The sequence below is a fragment of the Erythrolamprus reginae genome, chromosome 2 (genome assembly GCF_031021105.1).
Source record: "Erythrolamprus reginae isolate rEryReg1 chromosome 2, rEryReg1.hap1, whole genome shotgun sequence".
Lineage (NCBI taxonomy): Eukaryota > Metazoa > Chordata > Lepidosauria > Squamata > Dipsadidae > Erythrolamprus > Erythrolamprus reginae.
Window position 1 is genome coordinate 227669889 of NC_091951.1, and position 26497 is coordinate 227696385.

At 41.5% G+C, this 26497-nt stretch overlaps 1 protein-coding gene across 5 annotated transcripts in view; it reads right to left on the reverse strand.

Annotated features, from left to right (window-relative positions):
* LOC139162116 (low-density lipoprotein receptor-related protein 8-like) overlaps nt 1–26497 on the reverse strand; it is a 67489-nt gene that overhangs the window by 2413 nt on the left and 38579 nt on the right. The window contains exons 20-30 of one of the 5 annotated variants that reach the window (XM_070742160.1): nt 25842–26028; nt 25094–25312; nt 23674–23854; nt 20998–21199; nt 19672–19836; nt 17975–18175; nt 10832–16041; nt 10067–10195; nt 8112–8219; nt 4306–4542; nt 1563–2100 (exon numbers count right to left, since the gene is read on the reverse strand). Coding sequence is in view for 4 of the 5 variants with exons in the window: in XM_070742156.1 (XP_070598257.1) it covers nt 14506–15501 (996 nt within the window). In the remaining variant the exon portion in view is untranslated. Of the gene's footprint in view, nt 1–1562; nt 2101–4305; nt 4543–8111; nt 8220–10066; nt 10196–10831; nt 16042–17974; nt 18176–19671; nt 19837–20997; nt 21200–23673; nt 23987–25093; nt 25313–25841; nt 26029–26497 lie in introns of those variants that run through there. The other 4 variants (XM_070742156.1, XM_070742157.1, XM_070742159.1 and 1 more) reach the window with 4 other exon arrangements.

Here is a 26497-nt window from a genome sequence, read left to right on the forward strand (position 1 = left end):
CAGTATTTTAAGGGCCGCCACAAAGAAGAAGGGGTCAAATTATTCTCCAAAGCACCAATGGGCAAGACAAGAAATAATGGTTGGAAACTCAACAAAGAGAGAAGCAACCTGGAATTAGGGAGAAACTTCTTAACAGTGAGGACAATTAACCAGTGGAACAGCTTGCCTCTAGAAATCCACCTTATTCTATTCTATTCCTAGGAAAAACTCAGCTAACATCTTGGACCTGAGTGAACAGTCAGGACTTCAAAGTCTTCAAAGTCTAACAAGGTTGGGGTCTGTTGAATCTCCTATATTGAATTCTATAGGATAGGTGCCGTGACAGAAAAACCTTGCCTCCTAGGCCCCTCAGATACATGGGTCACATTCAACATGAAACTAAACGTTTATTGTCATAAGTCAACAGTCACCTGAAAATAGAATAGAATAGAGTAGAATAGGGTAGGGTAGAATACAGTACAGTACAGTAGAATTCTTTATTGGCCAAGTGTGATTGGACACACAAGGAATTTGTCTTTGGTGTATATGCTCTAAGTGCAAGTATACTGACTGGATAGGACTGGGTTTTGAATTAGATAGCATTCCAAGAGCTTCAACAGACAATCTCAGGCCTATTTAGTCTTCATAATGCTTAGTATAACTTTCTGCTTGCTGGGTGGTCTACCTCCAAATTTATAGCGTCATACTTTCTAGCAGCAAATGCACTCCTAACTAGATGAATATCTACTCAAGTAGCACTAAAAATGCAATCGGTAGCACATGTGAAGAATCTTATCAGGCAGGATTCACTTGACCAATAGAGCAAGGTAGTACAATTTATTTTAAATGCCATCCATCCCAAATTCCTTGCAGAAAAATGCAATATAAATACAGTAAGCATTGTATAGAATAGACAACTTACAACTCCGTCGTGTCCGTTCCGACTTAATTATAGTTCATAAAATCATATACCAAAATGTCCTACCTGTTAATGACTACTTCACCTTCAACCGCAACAACATACGAGCATGAAATTGATTTCAACTAAATATCAACCGCTCCAAAATTGACTGCAAAAAAATACGACTTCAGCAACAGAGTAACCAATGCCTGGAATGCACTACCTGATTCTGTGGTTTCTACTTCTAACCCCAAAACCTTTAACCTTAGACTATCTACAATCGACCTCTCCCCCTTTCTAAGAGGTCTGTAAGGGGCGTGCATAAGCGCACCACTGTGCCTACCGTCCCTGTCCTATTGTCTTCTTTTGTTACTTTTTTATCATTACTTATCTAATGTTTTATTTGTACAAATTACCACCTTATAATTGTTTGACAAAATAAATAAAATAAATAAATAAAAATAAAAAGAGAGTGACGAAGTTACGGTTAGTAGAATTACACTCTAACGTCAAACACCAATTGTCGTTAATCCCAAAATGTTAGTCCTTTAAAGGGGAAATACAGAAAAACAGACATTAATTCCAAGATAGATCTGGAAGCAGAGAAATGTATTGCACCTGCCTATTTTCCCCACTGAACATGGGTTAATTTGAAAGAAGGAAAGAGGATAACCAAGCTTACCTTAGACGTGATCTTTGCCTCCGAAAGTAGATAAAGATCCCTGCAGCTCCCATAACAAGTAGTAAGACAGTAATGATACTCAAAACAACGGAACCAGCCATAGACCTTGGTTTCTCTTTTTCGCAGTAGTCACCACTATATCCCAACATGCAACTGCACCTTATTCTATGGTTTTCCACAGTACAGTCTCCTCTCATGTTGCAGGTGTCACTGTTACAAGCATGTGACCCCAAGCCATTTTGTTTGACCCTCTGCACCAGAAAGGGGTGATGCCATATCCCTGCTGCAGGTCATGTAGGTTTTTGCCTTCTTCTTGAAGTACGGATCTGCGTAGTAGTAGTTGTTGTTGCACTTTTAGAGACAGTAACAGTAGTACTCTTGTGTTTTGTCTGTGGTTGCACATGAGCCTTTTTAGTGACAGGTTTCTTTGTGTGGATTTTGATGGGTGCCAGAGTTTTCTTTTCATGGAAGGGTTTTGTTGGCAGCTGTGTTGTCCAGGATGGAGTTATTGCCTGGAGTTTATTGACAATGTAGTGACCTGTCAGTAGAGAATATCATTTACATACATCACTTCTGAGTACAGCAGAATCAAGGTTGAATGTTTTGCAGCTGGCCAAAGGTTCTTAACAGAAAGAGTTAGCTGGGTTTCCTCCCCCCAAAACCCCTATAATGCCTACTCAAACGTTAGGTGTAGGGCATAGGGACAGGTCCAGGTTAGTGGAAAAACTGTCCTATTCTGTTGCTTAGATCCAGTGTTTCCCAACCTTGGCAATTTAAATATATCTGGACTTCAACTCCCAGAATTCCCCAGCCAGCAAATGCTGGCTGTGGAATTCTGGGAGTTGAAGTCCAGATATCTTCAAGTTGACACGGTTGGGAAACACTGGTTTAGATGGTACATACCAGCTAAGGCAGCACGTTCAGGGTTCTTTCAATTAAACAGTGCCACCTACTGGTACCCAGGGAATGTGTCTACTTGTCCCTCTGGAACAAGATCTCACCTGAAACCTGTGGACTCCTTCCATGTTTGATGTTCTCTAAAGTGCTGAAGACCCACCGGTTCTTCTCCAAGGCATTTGGTTAAAGTGGTGGAACCCCTTGTTGGATGTGTTTTTAATGTATATATTTTTTATATCGAGCAACTGAATTCCATCTTGTTTCCTTCTGTATTGTGTTTTTATTATTTTTAGATTATGAGCTGCCTAAATTTAGTTCGGGGGTCAGGAGGCTCCTAAAGTTAAAAAAACTAAAAGCTAAGCCATCACACTTTCATTGTCTGATAAATAAAGGTGTATGGTGGCATACATATAACCTTTAAAAATAGGCAATGCTTGCATTTCAACTAGTTTGACAAACTGACTTCCCCAGTTCAGATGTGATCACCTTTCACTGAAGTTTATTTTCCTTCATTCCTTTTATTGTCCCTTCTATAGAGATTCAGACTCATAACACCTTACCTGACTAAATATCCTGGAAACTCTGATCATTTTTATGTAAAACTGTTATGGTTGGATTAATATGATTGAAGGTAGCTAAATTTTGTTATACTGTCTGTAAAATTAGGCAGACCTTGACCACCTATTGATTTTAATTTAATTTAATTAATTTGACTTCTAAGCCATCCAATGTGACTCACTGATTTATTTTTTTTTACCATCAACTGCAATCTATTTCTATGCCTTGTTCTGTTTGGTTCTGTTTTGTTTTATTTTAATGTTTAATTATTTGTGCTGGTCCAGGATGGTGAAAAAAAAAGATCTGATTTTGATTTGATCCCTTTTTTCATATTATATTGGCATCACTCTACCTTTCTGAAAAAATTGCAGAGAACTGCATTTTTAAATATGATACTGAATGTTGAGAGATGTTAATCCCTTGTTTATATGGCTACAATTTCCAGGGAGAGGAACAAAAATGACTATGTAATTTAAACATGTCACACAGTATGTTTAGATTTGACTAATGTACTATTTTAGACATTTGATACAAAAACAAAACAAAACAACTTGAACCGGGAAATTTGATGGGAGGTTTAAAAATCTGATGCGCTAATCCCCTATTAATTTCTGAGTAACTATTGTTACGTGAAAACTACAGCCATTTGTTGTTTCCCCAAGCTGGTAGTCATAGAAGGTGTGGATTTTACTTTGAAATGGTCACTGAATTAAAGCAGGCTATTTTATGAAATAGCCATTTATTTTCAAACCCCATCTCGTAGTAAGTGCACCCTCCTAATGTGAATATCCTTCTCCTGCTTTTACTTTTAAATTACTGTTTCATTACATTGTCGTAAAAGGCAGGTGCTACATTATAGAACTATTGTATAAATTATTAACACTCTGATTATTTAGAATCTAAATTTTAGATAACTTAAACCTTTTTTTAAAAAAAACAAGAAAAGAAGTCTTGTGATTTCAAAATGATTATGATGATTTCAAGTCACTATGATTTCAAAAACGTTAATGTGGATATACATAAAGCTGCTTAAATTATGCATGGAGAGCCGAGGAGTGCTGATATGCATTTGTTTGTACAGTACTAGGGAAAGCACCTTATTTCAGTAAATGCAATCAGCCTATCCAACATTCAGAAGTTTATAAAAAGCATTTGTGTTAAATAAACAATTGATTTTTAACATTTAACAAAAATCCATTTCAACAACATATCCATCCTTCAGGTATTAATGAGCTGTTTCTGGAGCATTCATCTCTCTGATTGTTTCAATACAGGTTTTCATACTCACAATTCATCTCATCATATCCATCTTGGCAATCAAGATTCCCATCACAGACTTGCTCTTTTACAATGCATTTGGTGTGGTCCAAGCAGGCATGAAAAGGCTCCGAGCATTTCACGGCTTTGATGCACAGAGTACTGCGTTCTAAAATGTACCCGGTGGTGCACCAGCAGCTTCGTCCATGCGGATTTGGTAAACAGATCTGACTGCATCCCCCGTGCTTTTCCGAACAACCATTCCTCCCTGGAAACCACAAGACAGAAAATAATTGCTTCAGTTCTGTTTCCCGCTGCAGAACATGATAAAGCAAGGAAGGGACTCTTGTGAGTCCCTTAGATCAGTGTTTCCCAACCTTGGCAACTTGAAGATATCTGGACTTCAACTCCCATAATTCGCTGGCTGGGGAAATCTGGGAGTTGAAGTCCAGATATCTTCAAGTTGCCAAGGTTGGGAAACACTGCCTTAGATTGCAAGGCGATCAAACCGGTCAGCCTTGGAGGAGATCAATCCTGGCTGCTCTTTAGAAGGCCAGGTCCTGAAGATGAAACTCAAATATTCTGGCTACCTAATGAGAAGAAAGGACTCACTGGAGAAGAGCCTAATGCTGAGAAAGCTTGAGGGCAAAAGAAGAATGGGAATTACAGAGAATGAACTGGCTGGATGGACTCACTGAAGCAGTCTGTCAGGCCGAAGCTATCATTTTGAGCTGGAGACTTTGGCCTGCCACAAGTAGAATACTAGTGTGGGAACTGGGGAGGGGCAGTTGCATGAGAGGAAAAAATACTGGCCACAACAAAATTCTTTCCAGAGATTCAAGGTCATCTTTTGTCCAGCACCAGCCGGAAGTACAGGAGAGGATTGTAGACATGGAGAGACCCGGAGTGGTCCACGTAATGAACTTGTGGGTGTGGAGACAAGGGATGAACCTCAACCTGGGTGGAGGACTGTAGGAAAAGTTAGTATCGGGTTGACTAAAGTTCGTAAACAACATGGCTCTGGTAATAAATTGGAACTTGGAAGGTGTTCCAGATGGGAGAGACGTGGCACAAAGTGAATGTGAAAGCCTGACTGACAGCCAGGAAGATGTGGCAGACAGCCAGGAAGACGTGGCAGACAGCCAGGAAGATGTGGCAGACAGCCAGGAAGATGTGGCAGACAGCCAGGAAGACGTGGCAGACAGCCAGGAGGACGAGGCCACTGGGACGCAGGATTCAGCAGACAGCCCAGGAGATTTGACATACAGTCCCTCAGACAGTCTTTCATCTCTGGATTCTTCTGCAGATCAATATATTGATCTGCATAGCCAAAGAGCTATGCAAAGAAGGGATCGCTTTAAGGAGTATTACAAGTCATTATAGGAGCACCTGGGCTGGGTGTGGTTCTTATACTGAGGGTTGGGTATGGTTCCCTTAATGAGGGCTAAAGGTATAAAAGGAAACAACGGCCCAAGGCAAACTGTGGCTGTTTATCTGTATTATTTTGTGGGTCTTGCTCTGAAGTTTCAGTTCCGTGCCATGTGGAGTTTTCAACCCAGCTTTTTCAGACAAATGGGAGGTGAAAACTCTGGGACTTGCTGTTTGCTTCAAAGATTCAAAAGGACTCCTGAAACGTCTTTGCTCATTCCAGGTTGTCTTTGTTTGTTTTTTCCTGTGTTTTGTATGCGGCTGAAGTAAGCCTTGCACTATCATTGCTTTTGGACACTAAGAACTGTTTTGAGTAACCCTTTTTTGTTTATTTAATACAAGTTTGCTGATTAGCAGAGTACGTGTGTGTTTGATTTCTTTTCCTTGGACTATTACGCATTGCCTGAGCCAGTCAGGCAGAACAGAAGGAGGCCAAGGTTTCGACTCTGATTTATTGTTCAGATGTTAATTGGAATGCTAACATAGATAGCAGGAGCTTCAATGGCCTCTGTGGGGGGGATGGTAGAGGACAGGAAGGCCTGGAGGGTTGCGGTGGGTTGGACATGACTTTGCAACTAACAATAACAACAAGGAAGCAACTACTTGGCAATCTGGCTGGCATGCTGTTGGCATGGGGAGATATTCTGACACCACCTCACCAATTTCAACACCTAGAATAAGTCAATATATGAAATAGTCAATCTTTTTCCAGACGGTATGTTTTCCAGGAGGGTCTCACTTAGCCTATATGCCTAGGGGAGAGAGAGGCTCTCAATCCAAACAATGGCGGTTACATCCTTGTTCAGGATTGATGCTTAGAGAACATCCCACTTTTGGTAGGTCTAAAACTTAAAACTTTTACTTTCCCAAAAAGGTACCAAAGAATGGTATTGGGCAATGTAGTTCAAGTATCCCACAATGATAGCGGTATCAAACTTAATTTCATTAAGGTTGCATCAGGGTTATGTTTGACCTCGGGGGAGCCAGGGTGGGCGTGGCTAGGGCAGGCATGGCCAGCTTGACATCACTCGTGTCGGGGCGCCTCTGATGTCCCAAGTGCTCTGTCAGTGCAAACAGACTCCTGAGGTTTTTGACTGCCAGCCTCCTGCAATGCTCTGTCGGTAAAAATGGAGCTTGGAAGGGCCGCATTGCCATTCACTGGCGGAACATTGCAGGAGACCATGGCAGTTGAAAACAGAACTCGGGAGCCCGTTTTCGCTGCCAGAAGCACCGTGGGCCAGTCCTTTGCTGTTTTCAGGGCAGCCCCATGGTCCACATCTAAGTATTATTATTATTATTATTATTATTATTATTATTATTATTATTATTATTTATTAGATTTGTATGCCGCCCCTCTCCGTAAACTCGGGGCGGCTTACAGCAATGATAAAAACAATATATAATAACAAATCTAATAGTTAGAATCTAAAATAACAATAATACATTTAAAAAGGCTAAAAAGCAATAAACCCCAATATATAAAAAACATACATACAGTCGTATCATACATAAAAAACTATATAGGCAGGGGGAGATGTTTCAGTTCCTCCACGCCTGACGACAGAGGTGGGTTTTAAGGAGTTTACGAAAGGCAAGGAGGGTGGGGGCAGTTCTAATCTCTGGAGGGAGCTGATTCCAGAGGGTCGGAGCCGCCACAGAGAAGGCTCTTCCTCTGGGGCCCGCCAAACAACATTGTTTAGTTGACAGGACCCGGAGGAGGCCAACTCTGTGGGACCTAACCGGTCACTGGGATTCGTGCGGCAGAAGGCGGTCTCGTAGATACCCTGGTCTGGTGCCATGAAGGGCTTTATAGTTGATGACCAACACTTTGAATTGTGACCGGAAACTGATCGGCAGCCAGTACAGGCCACGGAGTGTTGTAGAAATGTGGGCGAATCTGGGAAGCCCCACGATAGCTCTTGTGGCCGCATTCTGCATGATCTGAAGTTTCCGAATACTCTTCAAAGGTAGCCCCATGTAGAGAGCGTTACAGTAGTCGAGTCTCGAGGTGATGAGGGCATGAGTGACTGTGAGCAGTGACTCCCGGTCCAAATAGGGCCGCAACTGGTGCACCAGGCGAACCTGGGCAACCCTCCCCCTCGCCACAGCTAAAAGATGTTTCTCTAATGTGAGCTGTGGATCGAGGAGGACGCCCAAGTTGCGAACTCTCTCTGAGGGGGTCAATAATCCCCCCCCCAGGGTTATGGACGGAATTGTCCTTGGGAGGCAAAACCCGCAGCCACTCCATCTTATCCAGGTTGAGTTTGAGTCTGTTGACACCCATCCAGGCCCCAACAGCCTCCAGGCACTGGCACATCACTTCCACTGCCTTGTGGGTTGGATCTGGCCCACAGGCCTTGAGTTTGACCCCCCTGCCCTATGACTTCTCAAAGTTATAATGAACTTTACCTTGTTGATATAGTTTGCTGTAGATCTTTATATCCACAAGTTTCTGTTTTGTTTGAAACCACCAGTTTTCTACTATTTCCAGTGGATTATACCACACCTTTATTGCACCTGTTAGGAAAAAATGTAATCAGATTTGAGAAAACATTTTGCTGCTACACAGAGGATTGCTATCAATTTACAAAATACCACATAACACTTGATTATTATCAAATATTATCAATTTTGCCACTGGCTAGAACCTATTAATTTCTATTGGGATACAATACCAGTAGTTCTCAACTTATTACCACAATTGAACCCAAAATTTCTGTGAATAGGAGAGACCATTTTTAAGTGATTGTTGCCGCATTTTATGACCTTTCTTGCCACAGTTGTTAAGTGAATCACTGCAGTTGTTAAGGTAGTAAAGCAGTTATTAACTTCCCCGCTTCCCCACTGACTTTGCTTGTCAGGAGGTCACAACATCTGATCACATGACTCTGGGGCACTGCAACCATCATAAATATAAGTCAGTTGGCAAGGAGGATCTGAATTTTAATCATGTGACCCACGAGGATGTTGCAACAAGTGTGAAAAACTGTCACAAGTCAAGTTTTTAAATGTCATCGTAACTTTGAGTGGTCACTAAACTAACTTACAACTTACTGTTGTAAGTTGAGGACTATCTTTATCACATTACATTATAACAGGCTAATAACTAGACTAAACACTGAACATTAAATGAACACTTGCCAATAATATATACCCCACCTCCAGACTTCCGTTGCCAGCCAAAGTGCCCGTTTTCGCACTGGTGGGATTCCCCTGCTGGGATTTCCCTGCAGCATCGCAAAATCCAGAGGTGGGGTTTCCCATGGAGGGGAGCCTCAAGGGAATCCCACCATTGCGAAAACAGGCTCTTCAGCTGGCAACAGAAGTCCAGAGGTGGGGTATCCCAGCGGCAGCAGCGGGTTCATAAGGTGAAAATAGTTGGGAAGAAGAGGCGAAAAAATCTTAAACTCCAGGTTTGTATCTCAAAAAGTTCGTATGACGAGGGGTTCGTAAGACGAGGTGTCACTGTATTGTATTAATATGGCTGGAGGCAGGTTTTGAATCTGAACTCACAAAATATTCATTGTGTAAGTCTTGACATAAAAACCTGATATCTGTTTCCCTTGATTCTGTGACATGTCATTGTTCTGACTCAAGTAAATGTCCCAAGTGACAAACTGCTTAATACATTAGGATTGAGCTATGGTGGCGCTGTGGTTAGAGTGTAGTACTGCAAGCTGTTTCTCCTGACCCCGGCTGACTGCAATTTGGCAGTTCGAATCTCAGTAGGCTCAAAGTTGATTCAGCCTTTCCATCCTTCCAAGGTGAGTAAAATGAGGACTCAGATTGTTGGGGGCAATATACTCGTCTCTTCAAACCGCTTAGAGAGGGCTGTAAAGCACCATAAAGCGTTAAGTGCTACTGCTATCGGTGACAGAGTGCTTCCCCCTTCCTTGGGAATTCCTATAGCAGTGATGGCAAACCTTTTTTCCCCCAGGTGCCTTAAGACTGTGCGCGCGCGCTATTGCATACACGTGAGTGCCCACACCCATAATTCAATGCTTGGGGAGGTCAAAACAGCTCCCTCCGCCGAGGGCCTCTGGAGGCCGGAAATGGCCTGTTTCCAAACTTCTGGTGGGCCCAGTAGGCTGGTGTTTCGTCCTCTGCAGGCTTCCCTGGAGCTGGGGGAGGGTAAAAATGCTCTCCCCCATCCCCTTGGAGGCTCTCTGGAAGCTAAAAACACCCTCCCAGAGCCTCTGTGTGAGCCAAAAATCAGTTCGCTGACAACCACATGCACGTTGGAGCTGAGCTAGGGCAAGGGCTCGCGTGCCAGCAGATATGGCTCCACGTGCCACCTGTGGCACCCGTGCCATAAGTTTGCAATCACTGTCCTATAGGGTTTGCGTTAGCTTAAGCTTGCTTACGACTGCGTGTTGCTGTTGTCCAGAACATCATTCCATCCCCTATTGCGAAGAGCATAAGGCCATGTATTCCTCCCTCAATGATTCTGTGCCCGGAGCCATCTAGACGAATGCTTTCCACGGAACCTTTGGCTATAGGAAAAAGAGCCTAGTCAGCAAAGTAATACAATAGGAAGAAGGAATTGCACAAGACGTTTGATCAAAATGAAATAGATATGTTATCTTTGATATCACTGGAGAGGGGCAGGATATAAATCCAATTAATAATAGTAATAGTAATATAATAATAATAATATAAATAATAATATTAATATAAATAATAATAATATTAATCATCATCATCATCATCATCATCATCATCATCATCCTTTATGAACTTTTCTTGAAACAGGACAGAAATTATGAGATTTCGAATGGATTTGATTACAGATAAGATATTGGATATGGCCAGAAGGCATCATTGGTTGCATTTTAAGAGAAGGGGATAAAAGTTACTTAAATTGTATAGAATGCGGGAAGTCATTTTTATATTTGTTTTCTAACTCTCTTATTTTTTTCCATTTCTCCCTTTCTTTTTTGCACCTTTTATTATTCGTTAAGGTTTTTTGTTGTTTGTATTAGTTTTTGTTATTGTGATTACAATTCTTAATAAAAGTACTATTAAAAAAGAAGAACATGTACTAGTCTAGGAGTATGGCCAGTTTTGTTTCATGTGCTAGGGAAACGAGCTGAACCCAGAGAATTTGATCCACACATTAGACTGCTTACCTTGGTCAGCCCAATAGAGCCAAGTGCCAGCATCCACTATTGTTAAACCCACAGGGATCAGGGATCTCCTCCAGATTATTCTCCGCCTACTCCCATCCATAGCAGCACATTCTATCGTGGGATCGGGTAGGCCGTGTTCACCACCTAAATCCACAATGCACATGGATGCAGTTGGGGGATGGACCACCACTGTGGTTGGGTTGTAAAGACCATCGCTAAGTACCACGTGCCTATATTTGCCTTCTGAGGCTGCCACTTGGACAGATGCATATTTATTGAAGAGTCTTGAGACACAGCTATGAGACGGTTCTTTATTTAAGCTCTTTTTGCAAGTGACAATCAGCTGAAACACGTCTCAGCTGGGCAAGGGAAAACCGGCTGTATTTATACTATTTTTTCTCCCGCCCAAAACAAGCTGTCAGCGCCTTAACCAATCAGGCGCTGGCTATTAGCATATTTTCCCTAGTAACAGTTACCTCAGGCATAAACAGAGTATTTAACACCCCTCCCTTTTCAGATAAAAAAAACATACAATTACACAGAGAGCCATGTGACATAGTCAGCCAATCGCTGCGGTCTTTGTATTGTCCTGGCTGACCTGCGCAGTTCATTTGGATCTCCGCTGTTGGCGGGGAAGGATGTCGGATCGTTGGTTCCTTCTGGGACCTCCAGCGGGCCTAGCTGAGCTCCAGTCTCTGGAACAGAACAAGTGGGCACCACATCGTTCTCGGCTGTCGTAGGGAAGGTCGATGGGCTGGGCGAGCTGCAACGAAGTGGTGAGTCCATTTCCAATTCGATTTCGGCTGGTGTTGCGTTGTTTCCTGTTGGAATTTCTGCAGTCCTATCCAGTTCGGATTCAGGGCATTTACGCAGATGGTCGATGTGCCTAGTCCAAACTCGGCCATCGTGTAACAATATTTCAAAAGTTTTTGGAGCTTTTTGTTGCAGTACAGTCCCTTTGAGCCAATTAAGGCCTTTGTCAAAATTCTTAGCAAATACACACTGCCCAATAAACATGTGTCTCTCAGAATCAACAGGCATAACATTAGTTGTACAGAACATGGGGTGCAATCTATCTAAAGTAGACCTGAGTTTCCTGCCCATAAGAATTTCAGCAGGGCTTCTACGGCTTGTGGCATTTGGGGTTATATGTTGAGCCAATAGGAATTCATCTAAGTGCTCTTGCACTTCCCCTGGGCCAGCCCTTCTTAAAGCCTCCTTGGCAACACGCACATACCTCTCAGCCAATCCATTAGCCCACAGGGAAAAAGGAGATATGAGCGCATGCCTGATTCCTAATTGGTCCAGGAACATTTCAAATTGCCTGGAAGTCAGCTGGGGCCCATTGTCAGAAACTATTACATCTGGGCAGCCATGTGTGGCAAACAAATGGCGTAGAGCTCTTATGGTAGCACATGTTGTAATGTTTGGCAGGACAATAATCTCAACCCATTTAGACAATGCATCAACCACTACTAGGAAATACTTAGTTTGAATGGGGCCAGCAAAATCTATGTGAATTCGGGACCAAGACCCTTTTGGTTGGTCCCAATCCATTGGAGTGGTTTTAGGGAGTCTTGGCCTAGACTCCTGACAGGGGTCACACCTTGCCACCCATCTCTCAATTTCAGAATCAAGTCCTGGCCACCAAAAATGGCCCCTTGCCAAGCCCTTCATCCTTACAATACCAGGATGTCCTACATGCAGCATTTTTAACACTTTTTGTCTTAAAGTTTTGGGAATGATGACCCGGTCACCCCATAATAAACAACCTTTAACAATTGATAATTCCAACCTTTTGTTTTTGAATTCCACAATATCTGGCCCATTACAGTCGGCATCCCACCCCCGTAGCACACAATTTACTACTTTCATAAGAATAGGGTCTTGTTTGGTATGTTCTGCCACCTCCGTGGCAGTAGTCAGGGGTTTATCCTCTAACTCAATGAGCAATACGTCCGCAGAGGGGGCAGGGTCTTGTACTAACTCAGAAAGAGGACATCTGCTAAGGCCATCCGCATGGTTAATACTAGTCCCTCCCCTGTGAGTTAAGGTATAATCATAGGCAGATAAAAAATGGCCCATCTTATCAATCGTGGGGACATGAATGGTGGAGTTGGTTTGTCTGGGGCTAGGAGTCCTAATAACGGTTTATGATCTGTAATCAATTCAAAATGTCTACCAAAAATATAATGATGGAACTTTTTAACACCTGCTACCAATGCCAGAGCTTCCCTGTCAAGTTGACTATAGTTCCGTTCTGCGCTTGACAGTGTTTTAGAGAAAAATGCTATAGGGGCCTCAGTGCCGTTAGGCAGCACATGAGCCAAAACACTACCCACTCCATAAGGTGAAGCGTCACAGGTGAGGCGTAGGGGAAGTGAAGTACTGTATTGTACCACTACACTTTTGGATGTTAAAAGGTTTTTTATTTGAGAAAAGGCTTTACTCTCACTGTTCCCCCAACTCCATGGGACTTCTTTCTGCAATAGACGGTGTAGTGGTTCTGCCGCTGTGGCCTTCTGCTTTAAAAAAACAGAGTAGAAGTTAAGGAGGCCTAAGAAAGCCTGCAGTTCTGTCTTATTTTTAGGCTCTGGGGCCTCTTGTATTGCCTTGACTTTATCGCATGTAGGATGGATTCCTTCGCCATCTATATTATATCCCAAAAATTGGACACACTTTGTACCCCAAACACATTTTCCAGGTTTAACCTTAAGCCCCTTGTCTCTAAGCCTAGTTAACACCTCCCGTATTCTTGAGTTTAGCTGGGCTTGATCCCTTCCCGAAATAAGAATATCATCAAAATAAGGCAAGGTTCCCTTAATTCCTATCAATAAGCGCTCCATAAAACTCTGAAAAATTCCTGGTGCCACACTGACCCCGAACTGTAAGCGGGTGCATCTGAAAGCTCCCCTATGGGTAACAATAGTCTGGGCTAAAGAGGTAGGCTCGTCTACGGGAAGCTGCTGGTAAGCTTGCGCGAGGTCAATCTTTGCAAATAGGTTACCCTCCCCAAGGGAATGGAGTAAATGTTGCACTACAGGTATTGGGTAGGGATGATGTTTTAAAGCCTTATTTAGAGTGGACTTATAGTCTGCACAGACTCGCAGGGAGCCATCCTGCTTAAGAGGAGTCACAATTGGGGTTTCCCATGGAGCTTGGTCTACAGGGACCAAAATACCCTGATGGATGAGCTTATCAAGTTCTGCGTCAAGTTTAGGAAGCAAAGGCAAGGGAACCCTACGTGGTTTGAGTCGGATAGGAGGAACACTAGGATCAATGGAGAACGAAATTGGGGGCCCTTTATAAGACCCTAAAGCTGGACTAAAAACGTCAGGAAATTCCTTGACGAAATCTGGAACCATAGTATTAGATATTTTATGAATGCCAGATATCTCTATTCCAAGGGGAGACATCCAGTCTAATCCTAAAAGTGAGTGGGTGGGCCCTGACACTACTAGTAAAGGTAGGGTAGCTGCAAATTTTTTGTGTACAATTGGAACAGGTAACATGCTTAAAACAGGTATAATTTTCCCTTGAAAATCCTTAATAAGTACATTAGAATACAATAAATCAGTTATGTTAACATGAGGCATATACATTTTGACCTTAGACCAAGGCATAATACTATAGCTAGAGCCAGTGTCTAGTTCCATCTGGCAAGGTTGAGAATTTCAAAGTAAAGAAATGTTAATTTTAGATCTGTTAGCAGTTACAGTGTTGTTAATGGAAATTCCACTGTTACCTCCTAAGTAGTCGCGGTTAGAGTTGGAGTAATTGTAGCGACTAGAAGGTTTGAACCCCTTGTTTTCGCGCGGTTGATTTTGGAAGCGTGGAGCCCGAGGAGTTGAGAAAGCTTCCTCCGGTAGGGAGGCTCGGCAAGCCTCAGCGATGTGCCCTCGGCGACCACAACGGTGGCAATTTGAATCTCGGAATGGGCAACGGTGACGGGAATGGTTGCCACGGCAGCCAGAACAAGGAAGAGATTGTTGCGATTGCTTGAAAGGTCGAGGAAAAGCTTGTCGGATAAAACAGCAGTCGTTTTCAGAGCTTGTAGACGGTTTGATTGCATTCGCAGAGTCGGCCTGTTGATTCGGGGAGGAGATGTGGGCCACGACTTCTTGCTTGTCGTTCTGTTTCAGCTCTTTTGCCGCAGACTCAGCCACCTCGGCTGTTTGAGCGAGTTTGATGACTTGTTGCAGGGAATGTTCTTCCTCAGTAAGGAGTTTGTTTCTGACGGTTGCATTCCGCATGCCGAAGATAAGAGCATCTATTAGGCGTGCTTCCGGGTTCTCGAAGTGGCATTTTGACAGCACGGTTCTCAAGCGCGTAGCAAATTGGTTGATGCTCTCGGATTCAGTCTGGCCCATTCTGGAGAATTGGTGCCTGTAGACGATCGCCGGCTTTGTTGGCTTGAAGTGAGCCGAAAGCTTCGTTTTCAAAGCGTCCCAGGAAACCGAATTCGCTGGCGCCGGGTCGGTGAGTGTCTGTGCGAGGTCGAACATTTCCGCTCCACAGTAATTCAGGAAAATCGCTCTTTTCCGATCGTCGATCACGTCTCTCATGCCGGCAGCCTCGAGGAAAACGTCGAATTTAGCGAGGTAGGCATCCCAAGTAGACTTCTCCGGGTCGAAGTATTCCGGCGCTCTCCCGACGGCCAGGGATTCCATTTCAGCAGGCGTAGGTTCGTTCTTCTCTCGTCGCCAGGTGAAGAGTCTTGAGACACAGCTACGAGACGGTTCTTTATTTAAGCTCTTTTTGCAAGTGACAATCAGCTGGAACACGTCTCAGCTGGGCAAGGGAAAACCGGCTGTATTTATACTATTTTTTCTCCCGCCCAAAACAAGCTGTCAGCGCCTTAACCAATCAGGCGCTGGCTATTAGCATATTTTCCCTAGTAACAGTTACCTCAGGCATAAACAGAGTATTTAACATTTTTTGTCAATCCAATAGATGTTGGCACTTAGCCAATCCAGTGCAAGTGATATCACGGTGCCCTTGACTGGCAGAATCTTCTTCACAGAAGCTCTTCCAGTATCTTTAATAGCCAGGACCTTTATGAAGTCGTCATTTAAGTCTGAGAAGTACAATGCAGTACTGCGTAGAGAGTAGTATACAGCCATCAGGTGAGTTACATTACTCAAGGGGAGACTGCTGTGCTCGGGAAGAGCAGTCTGCCCAGCTGTGGAACGCAGTTTTTTCAGGTAGACCTAGAGTTCAATATTAGAAACAACATTATTATAATAATTTCAGTTTACAAGGGCATTCAGCCATTTGCTCTAAGACAATCCGATCATAGCAGAAGTCCATACAGCTTTTGCTACCTTGTGCGATGCTAAAAATACCATACAAGAGCTTCCATTTATCTCTGTAACGCTTGACTACAAGGGGTCAAGTATCACTTTCCAACAGAATTTCAATAAGGTGTAAAAACAAAAGTGGCTAACTTTTGACAGTGTCACTCTTTTTTGAGAAAGGTGTGTGTTATGTTTTCAGGAGTGCTTTGTAAAAATTAACCCGCAGTCAATGACCTCTAGGTTACTCCCTTGTGGGGTGTCTCAGAGGTCGGTCCTCTCCCCCCTGCTATTTAATATCTACATGGGTGAGATCATCCAAAGGCATGGGGTGAGGTATCATCAGTATGCTGATGATACCCAGTTATACATCTCCACCCCATGTCCAGTCAACAAAGCAGTGGAAGTGATGTGCCGGTGCCTGGAGGCTGTTGGATGGGTGTCAACAGGCTCAAACTCAACCCAAACAAGACAGAGTGCCTGTGGGTTCTGCCTCCCAAGGACAATTCCATCTGTCCGTCCATTACCCTGGGGTGTGTGTGTGAATCATTGACCCCCTCAGAGAAATTTAGCAACTTGGGCGTCCTCCTCGATCCACAGCTAACATTAGAACACAATCTTTTGGCTGTGGCGAGGAGGGTGTTTGCCCAGGTTCGCCTGGTGCACCAGTTGCGGCCCTATTTGGACAGGGAGTCATTGCTCACAGTCGCTCATGTCCTCATCACCTCGAGGTTTGATTACTGCAACGCTCTCTCGGAAACTTCATATCGTGCAGAATGCAGCCGCGAGAGCTATCATGGGGCTTCCCAGATTCGCCCACATTTCTACAACACTCCGTGGCCTGCACTGGCTGCCGATCAGTTTCCGGTCACAATTCAAAGTGTTGGTTATGACCTTTAAAGCCTTACATGGCATTGGACCAGAATACATCCGGAACCGCCTTCTACCGCACAAATCCCAGCTGCCGATAAGATCCCACAGAGTTGGCCTTCTCCAGGTCCCGTTGACCAAACAATGTCGTTTGGCAGGCCCCAGGGGAAGAGCCTTCTCTGTGGCGGCCCTGGCCCTCTGGAATCAACTCCCCCGAGATTAGAATGGCCCCCACCCTCCTTGTCTTTCGCAAATTTCTCAAGACCCACCTATATCGCCAGGCATGGGGGAACTAAGACATCTCCCCCAGGCTTTTATATTTTATGTTTAGTATATATGTGTTGTATGGTTTTAACTGCTGGGTTTTTAATATATTTTTATTTCAATATTAGATTTGTTTTAATGTTACACTCTTTTATTATTGTTGTGAGCCGCCACGAGTCTTCGGAGAGGGGCGGCAAATCAAATCAAATCAAATCAAATCAAATCAAATCAAATCAAATCAAATCAAATCAAATCAAATCAAATCAAATCAAATCAAATCAAATCAAATCAAATCAAATCAAATCAAATCAAATCAAATCAAATCAAATCAAATCAAATCAAATCAAATCAAATCAAATCAAATCAAATCAAATCAAATCAAATCAAATCAAATCAATAAATGTACTTGTTACTAAGGAAAATTCAAATAGAAGCCACTTTGCTGTGCCAGCCTATTAAACAGCTGTAAGAACATTTCATTTGGGAAAATTATTTTGCAATAGTAGTGGGTTCTATTTACCTCTGCTACCAGTTCAGAAACGGGAGCGCAGGGGTAACACTTCTGCGCATTTGCAGAGTGTTTTTTGACGACATTTTGGAGGGTGGGCAGAGCCTCTCACCACTACTACTGGTTTGCCATACTGGGCCCAACCGGTAGCAACCCCTCACTGGTTTGCAGCTACCATTCTCTTTATTATCCAATTGAAAGTAATACCTGTGTAACATCTGTCTGGCCATCCAATAACATGAATGCTGACTCCTTTAATGGAATGCAGGTCTTTCCATCACTTGATAGTACAGATTCAGGCGGGCAATGGCAGCTTCCTTTTTTGCTGGGGCTTAAGAGGCACATATACGAACATCCAACTTCTACACATGGGTTAGGGGCTGGTGCCTGCAGAACTTCATGCATCACCTGAAAGCCAAAATTTCAAGAGTATGAAAATGTTACACCAGGAGTTTCAGGGCATCTCTATTATGCACTTTGTATGTTCCTCCACAAAAATTACTAAAGGAACACAGACTGTGTATACTATGTACAATAAAGTATATTGCACTATTTTCATCCATTGTCTACTTGCATCAGATGGCAAGAGCCAGATAATTTCAAAAAAGCAGTCAATCCACTTTATGACTGTCTGTGTTTTCTTTCATTTGATAGGACTGTTAGATCTGTCTCCAAATCTATAACTGGAATGTGACTATCTTCTTTCTCATCATTCAATCTTCAGAGCCATATATCATCAAAGGAAAAAAAACCATTGATAACAAAGATTAAAAAATAAAAAGGCCAAGCAATGTCATTCAAATATTAGTATTCTTCACGATTGCCATAGTCTTTTTTCCTACCATCTTTATGAGTCCAAGAAAACTAAACAGTGTTATCACCTTCACTTCTCTGCCATCAAGTGTATGGTCACTATAAGCATACTGGTTGACGTTACCCTTGTTTTCTTAATGTTCAATACCAATCAACATTATTTTTTCATTTATCCCATATGAAGGTAGATTGAGCAAAAGAAATAAACCAGTTCTATTAATAGAGGAGAAATTTCTGAAATAAGAAAAGTTTGACCGAAATAACGTAAGATTTATGAAAGATCCTGTTAGTTTTAGAACTACAGGTAAGTTCTCGGACTTGCGACTACAATTTAGTCCAAAATTTCTGTTGCTAACTCAGATATTTGTCAAGGGAATTCTGCCCCATTTTATGAAGTTTCTTATTCTACCATATAAAGCTTATTTTAATAAGCCAAGATTGTTGCAAAAATACCTAAATTTGAAATTATTGCAATAGTCCTCGGAAAGGGGCGGCATACAAATCTAATAATTATTATTATTATTATTATTATTATTATTATTATTATTATTATTATTATTATTATTGGAAACTAGCTTAGCTCAGTGAGGGACTTCTGCTGGAATGAAGAAGAAGAAGGAGGGACAAAATGAAATGTGAATGAAAAAATAATTTTTATGTATTTAAAATAATTAAATTGAATTGTTAAATTGTCCCGAGGTGAATTGTCCCACGGCACGTTAGCCATGGTCAGATGGCCACAGAGACTTGGCTATGGTGAATTGTCCCATTCTGAACAAATTACGCTATGACCAACAGTAGCTTTTCGTATAAATGACTTATTCCTGGTCAAAATTCTATTATCAGTTACAATATAAACACAATACAATATCAGTATTGACGCAGCTTTAGTCTGACAAAGTATGGGGCTTGGCTCATACTTTTTGAAGCTCATGGATATGGCTCATGCATATTTGAAGATCCAGGCCAAATAAACCTGCCTTAACATTTATTCATTTGAAGCTAGAGACATGCCGTTGGCCAAGTAAAATAAAAATAGGCACTTGTTCCAGTCATCAACCTTTCCATAATGTGTACTACTTGTGCAATACCTTTAATCCATATGGTTGTCCATGACTCTTTAGGAGAACTGTTCTATTTTTGGCTGTCCTTTTGTCTATCTTCTGTACTATCCTTGTTTGCAAGTCAGACCAAAAGATGTAGTCTTCAAACACACTCACTGAGAAAGGACTATGTATCTCATTCATCTGAAATATCTAAGGGAAAAAATATTGTTAAGAGATGCATCACAGCTCAGGGACTGAGATTTTATTTTCAGACACACTAAAAGATCTGGAAGTTGGACACATTCCCCTAGTTTCGAAGAAGTGTGGCATACAAATTTAATAAATTATTATTATTATTATTATTATTATTATTATTATTATTATTATTATTTATTTATTTATTTATTTCTGCTACCCAGAAAAGAACAAGATGATGACATTATCAGAATTGACACTTTCCTTTAAAACAGGGGTGTCAAATTCAAGGCCCGGGGGCCGGATGTGGCCAACAGGATACTTAGATCTGGTCTGTGGGGCTACCCTGGAAACAGTGAAGGATCAGTCCTCGGTGCTTCTGCCAATGAAAATAGGCTCCCAAGCTCCGGTTTGGGCTGCCACGGCCTTCTGCAACCTTTTGCCAGTGAAAACAGGGCTCCGTTGCAAGAGGCCATGACCACCGTCTGCCGCACGAATCCCAGCGACCAGTTAGGTCCCACAGAGTTGGCCTTCTCCGGGTCCCCTCGACTAAACAATGCCATTTGGCGGGACCCAGGGGAAGAGCCTTCTCTGTGGCGGCCCCGACCCTCTGGAACCAACTCTCCCCAGAGATCAGAGTTGCCTCCACCCTCCTTGCCTTTCGTAAGCTCCTTAAAACCCACCTCTGTCGTCAGGCATGGGGGAACTGAGATATTTCCTCCCCCTAGGCTTATAAAATTTATGCATGGTATGTCTGTTTGTATGATTGGTTTCTCAAATAAGGGTTTTTTAAAAAAATTAACTTAAATATTAGATTTGTACATATTGTTTTATTATTGTTGTTAGCCGCCCCGAGTCTATGGAGAGGGGCGGCATACAAATCTAATGAATAAATGAATGAATGAATGAATGAATGAATGAATGAATGAATGAATGAATGACAGCTGAAAACGGAACTCAGGAGCCTGTTTTTGCTGGCAGAGTGCTTGGGCCATCACAGGAGTGACATTGAGCTGGCCACACCCATCCTGGCCTCTCCCACCCCGCCCCGAGGTCAAATACAGCCCCGATACGGCCCTCAATGAAATTGAGTTTGACACCTCTGGTTTAAAACAAAGAACTCAAATAAATTCTTGCCTGCTTCCATAAACGTTATGTACATATAGTTGGCAATACCTTCATATCGCTACCATCCAAAGAGGCTGAGCCAATGGAGTGAAACTTGTCATCAGACCAGAAAATTCTCCAGCTCAAGAAATCAATGGCTAGGCTTGTGGGCCAACCAAGTCCATTATCAATTATCACTTCTTTATTACTTCCCTCCATCCCTGCTTTCTTGATTATGGATTCAACGCCTATTTCACACCAGTACATAAATCTAGGAAAGAGAGGATAATGTGACATATATTTTTAGAATGGAATTCAACTACTATGGCTTACAATGCTTTCTAGAAGAGTTATTGACCACCAAGTTAGATGGCCTTCATTGTACATTTTATTTAGGGTACCAGACAAGAAGACCCACTAGTATTTCAGACGATTTCAATCTAGGGAAACATTAGTATCAGAATTCTTTTGATTAATGTCTCTTCATATAAATCCTACATTCTTTGGAATTTAAAGTTAGATCACCACTCTCTTTTTATCCAATCATGAATCAGATCTACAGTTTCAGCACAATCGTGGCATCATATACCGTGGCTCCCATTAAGCATGGAGCTTGGGGGAGTGTAGACTACTCTGTTAAAGCTTAATACATCTGGGGTCTAAGCCTAACCCTTCAAATGGGCCATTGCATTTGCCTTTAAATAGTATTAGAGCCAAACTAAATAAAAACATTGTTTATTATTTTGCATCTACATCATTTAAAATTTTTGGTAATCTGAGACAAGTTTTCATTTTGAGATTCTATTCCATTCCCAAGCTAAGGGTCATTTCTATCCCATGTGCATATTATACTCCATGTGTTTGTGTGTGTGCACATGTGTATTTCTGCAGCTAAGAGTAAGCAAGGTGACTAACAAAATTAAGGCAAAATTGAAGAGCTTCAAGTAGTGCAACATGGTATTATAGACTCTAATTTAGTCCTCTTACCAATAAAGGAGAAGAGCAAGAAGCTATCTTAATAAAAAATAATGATGATTCAATAAAAAGTCCCAAGAAAGATATTAAAATGTTGTTAAAATTTAAACTTTAAAACATGAAACAATACTAAACCAGACTGCAGAGCAGGGTCAATACATATCAAATTGGCTTGTAGGTTTAAAAGGCTCACTGCAACCTTTATTCAAAGGGAGGGAATGCTGCAACCTTGTGCAAAAAATACCCTCTTCAGATCAAGCTAATATCCAGCCATTTTGAACCATCTTAAAAATGCATCTTTTCTAGCTCTTAACTAGATAAACAGGAAGGTATGAGGAAAGGCACACTATCAGGCGCTCTGGCTTAGCCACACAGTGCTTCATATGACAAGTTCCAGGGACTCTGCCTGATAGCATACTGGTAGCCAGTGTGTGTCTTCAAAATAGTGTGTTATGCTTGCTAATCCTATGTGGCAGCCTCTTCCAATCTGTAACAGCATCTTGCTCTCTGGTGAAGCTCAATTCAGGGTTGCCTTGTATACATAGCTCTGTCCTACCCTAGCTCAGTGTTTCCCAACCTTGGCCACTTGAAGATATTTGGACTTCAACTCCCAGAATTCCCCAGCCAGCATTCGCTGGCTGGGGACTTCTGGGAGTTGAAGTCCAGATATCTTCAAGTGGCCAAGGTTGAGAAACACTGCCATAGCTAGTAAATTAGGTGAATCTGAAAAAAGACATAGGGAAAGTTCAAGTCATGCATCTACTCCTTCAGAAGGCTGCAGCCAGTCCCAGGTAGACAATTCCACGTTGTCCACAAAACAATCCTTCGGGATTCAACTTCAGCTGAGTATTTCTCACCTATCCCATCACATTCAAGTGTGGAGAAGCTTCACTTGACTCTGATGTCAAGGGAATGTAAACTGGGCATCATAAGCCTAATGATGAAACCGTTACAGACACTGAATAATCCCAGGAAAAGAGTGGAATCTCCTTATTAAATGAACTGCCAGTATATGTTCATCCAGTGCTTTTATGGGGCACGGCCTAACCTCACCAAGTTCATAAGAGGTCAGTAAGGGGCGTACATAAGTGCACCAGAGTGCCTACTGTCCCCTGCCCTATTGTCTCTCCTGTATCTCATATATCTTCTCTTCTATACCTATATCTTTTCCTGCTATTCTCTCACAGTTATATTTCACTCCTTTATTTTCTCCTCTATTCTCCCTTTAATACATTCTACCTGATTATATCCTCTCTAACCCTCATTGTGTATTATTGTGTACTGGACAAAACAAACAACTGTTACACAGCAGGCCAAATAAATTTGATGATCAGAATATCAAAAGCTGCGAACAATCTTGCCTTTGGTTTTTAAAATTTTGTGTCTACTGTGGTTAATATTTGAATATTTATCACTTTCATGGTTAATTGCCCAGGATCACTTTGTAAAGTGAGTTGGGCAGCATATAAATTTAATAAATAATAAATAAATCAAGCAGAATCAATAGAACTGTACTCCTAGTTTCTTCTCTCTAAAAATATCCATTTGCCTTATCAATTACGATTCAATCGTATACCGTAACTGGACAGACCTGACCACATATCAACATGAGCTCAGACAGTATTTTCAAGTCATCCCCCACTGAAATATCTTCTCTAAAAAGACAACATTAGCGACTCAATGGACTCATCTATCCATCTTGTTTCTGAGATCTATTCCTAATTCTTTTGAACCATTCCAACAAGCCCAAGCAAAATAGAAAAGGCTTACCTATCCAGTGGGTGGAGAACTAATGACTGTGGTTGCTCCAGATCCTCAAGAACCACTGTATAGACAGGATTTCCCTTCCAAGTGGTATTCAACTATGTAGCCAAGATCTGTCCTGAGATACCATCAGTCCAGTAAAGGTTCCTTCCTAACCAGTCCACTGCTATACTGTCAGATTTGATGCCTGCAATCCAATGTTTGAAATGATAGAAATGAACTGTCTATTGTTAAGATTTACAAACATGTGAATGGGAAATATCAGCCAACATCTCCTATGAAGTCAGTAATTGAAAAGCAAAATTTTATTACAAATTGTTTTTTTAAATAGCCATATAAGGGAAAAGACATCCTGTTCAGAGGGTTTTGTGCAGAATATCTCTGGTTTAAGGCTGAACAGTTACGACTGTTATTGGTAAATTGTTCAGTGTTAATTGTGCTTGAAATCCATCTTCTTAGACAATCCTCAAAAATACTCATAGTTGACCAATAGACACAAAAGGATGCTTTTTTAGGGGTCAGTTCTGCTGTTACTGTCTCTCTCTTAGTGTACACTGGAAGAATCTTTACATTTATAGACTAGAAGCTCATAGAAGCTCAAACTCATTACCGGACTCAATAGTGTCAACCCCTAACCCCCAACATTTCTCCCTTAGACTATCCACGATTGACCTCTCCAGGTTCCTAAGAGGTCAGTAAGGGAAGTAAATAAGTGCACCAGTGTGCCTTTCGTCCCCTGTCCAATTGTCTCTCCTTATCCCATATATCATATATCTTTTCTCCCTTTCATATATCTTCTCCTCTATTTTCATATCTTTTCTTTATATATAATACTTCATGTCTATTCGCCTCAATATGTATTGTGTATTGGACAAAATAAATAAAAATAAATAAATAAGCTGCAGATTTCAACCATCATCAACTCTACAGCAAGGGATTGTTGGCCTTCTGAGCAATTGTCCCAAGTGACACATATTATTCCTATGCCATTCATGAGGGACTTTAGTAGGATAACATCATCTGTCATATGGGACTTTGTCAACTTGTATGTTTTCTTCCTGGAGGAACTTGATGAAATCTTTCCTCCAGTCTGTCATCTAAAACTTGCAGGCAGGATTAGGTGTGTGAATCCACCTGGTATTGCTGTTTCTTAAAATTATTTTGTTAAAAGTATCAGTTTAGAAATATGAGCACTCAATTTTTCCTTAGCTTTTTTTCTGTTTAAGTGTAAGTGGATTTGACTTTCACCTTGTCTCGGGTGAACCTGTGAAGCTTCCTAAGCATGTGAGAGTGTGAGTCAGCTTCAACAGTCAAATAGGAGTTCTACCAATAGTTTATTTGACTTGCCAAAGTTACGATTAGTTTTGTCCTAAGCCACTAACTTATTAAAAACTGTCTAAACAACTGAAAATATATCAAGACCCACCTTTTATTAGAATTCCCTTTTCCTTGGTTTGCATATCAATCCAATTAATACTGTCTGCATTGAGATTCATCCAAAAGACAGTCTCGGATACGAAATCGTAGTCAATGGAAAAGATAATGAAGTCATGATCGACTCTCATGACAACATCCTCTTTCATGGTCCTTATTCCGAATACAATTAAGTCAAACTGAACTGCAACTAGCAGTAATGGCTCGGAACCTATGGCAAAGACAAAACTAGTTAATTTTAATATAAATTGCAATCACGTCATGTTTGAAGTTATGTTATTGGATGTTTGTGTATCACTTGACATGTACGTGTAATTATCCCCATTTCCTTATGCTCCCAAATAAAAAGGAATACACAACTCTATACTGTGTCACTTCACCCAGAGAGAGAATGTGTCCAAGTCTTCTTTCTAGGATTTGCGTTCGTGAGTGATCCCACACGGCTGGGTTGCTCTTAGCCCCTTTGAAGACATTGTCTTCATCAGGGACTTTGACAGCATCTACATTTATCTACATTTATTATCTACATTTATCTATGTAACAGCTTTCATATCTCTCAATACATCCCTCCAGCTTAATAGTGTGAAGCCAGAGGGACTTATTTCAAGACTTCTTACCCAGAAGGCAAAGTTTTCTATGTTACATATTTGACTTCACACCAAAAATTACGCATTAAACCCTAAATTTGAATCCTAAAGAGAATCAATGGAAAGCCAATCAGTGGACAGGAATAAACCTACCTATTACTTTACATGTGTGGTTATCGGGCTCCAGTTGATATCCAGGGTGGCATGTGCAGGAGTAACCGCCTTCTGTATTGACACAGGTCTGGCTACATTTATCAACTGCCAACTCTTTGCATTCATTGATGTCTTTGCAAGAGCGCCCATCATTTCTTAAGATGAACCCCTCATTGCAAGCACATTGCTGAAAATTAGAAAACAGGCGTTATTACCTATGTAAAGTTTCACTATTTCTCCTTCTCCTTACTCTGCCCTCCAAGGGTTGCTTCTGGAAACACAGAGTCCAAATACAAATTGAGATTTAATTTGCGCTTAAGTAATAACAACTATTTCTCCTTCTCCTCACTCTGCCCTCCAGGGTTGATTCTCTGGAAACACAGAGTCCAAATACAAATTGAGATTTAATTTGCAAGTATGCGCTTAAGTAATACATTTGAAGGCATTGGGGTTCCCCCCCAAAAAAATTATGTTTCACTAAAGAATTTTTTTTACAAAGTAAAACAATTCACATTTAAAGAAAAAGAAAAGGGGAAAGTGATAACAGAAAATGAAAGAAAAATCAAGAAAGAAAAAAACCCAAAGATATAAAGAGATGGTTTCCGGTTTTCTTTTAAAACACTTGCATTTAGTCTTATTCTCTTGCTCTAAGGAAG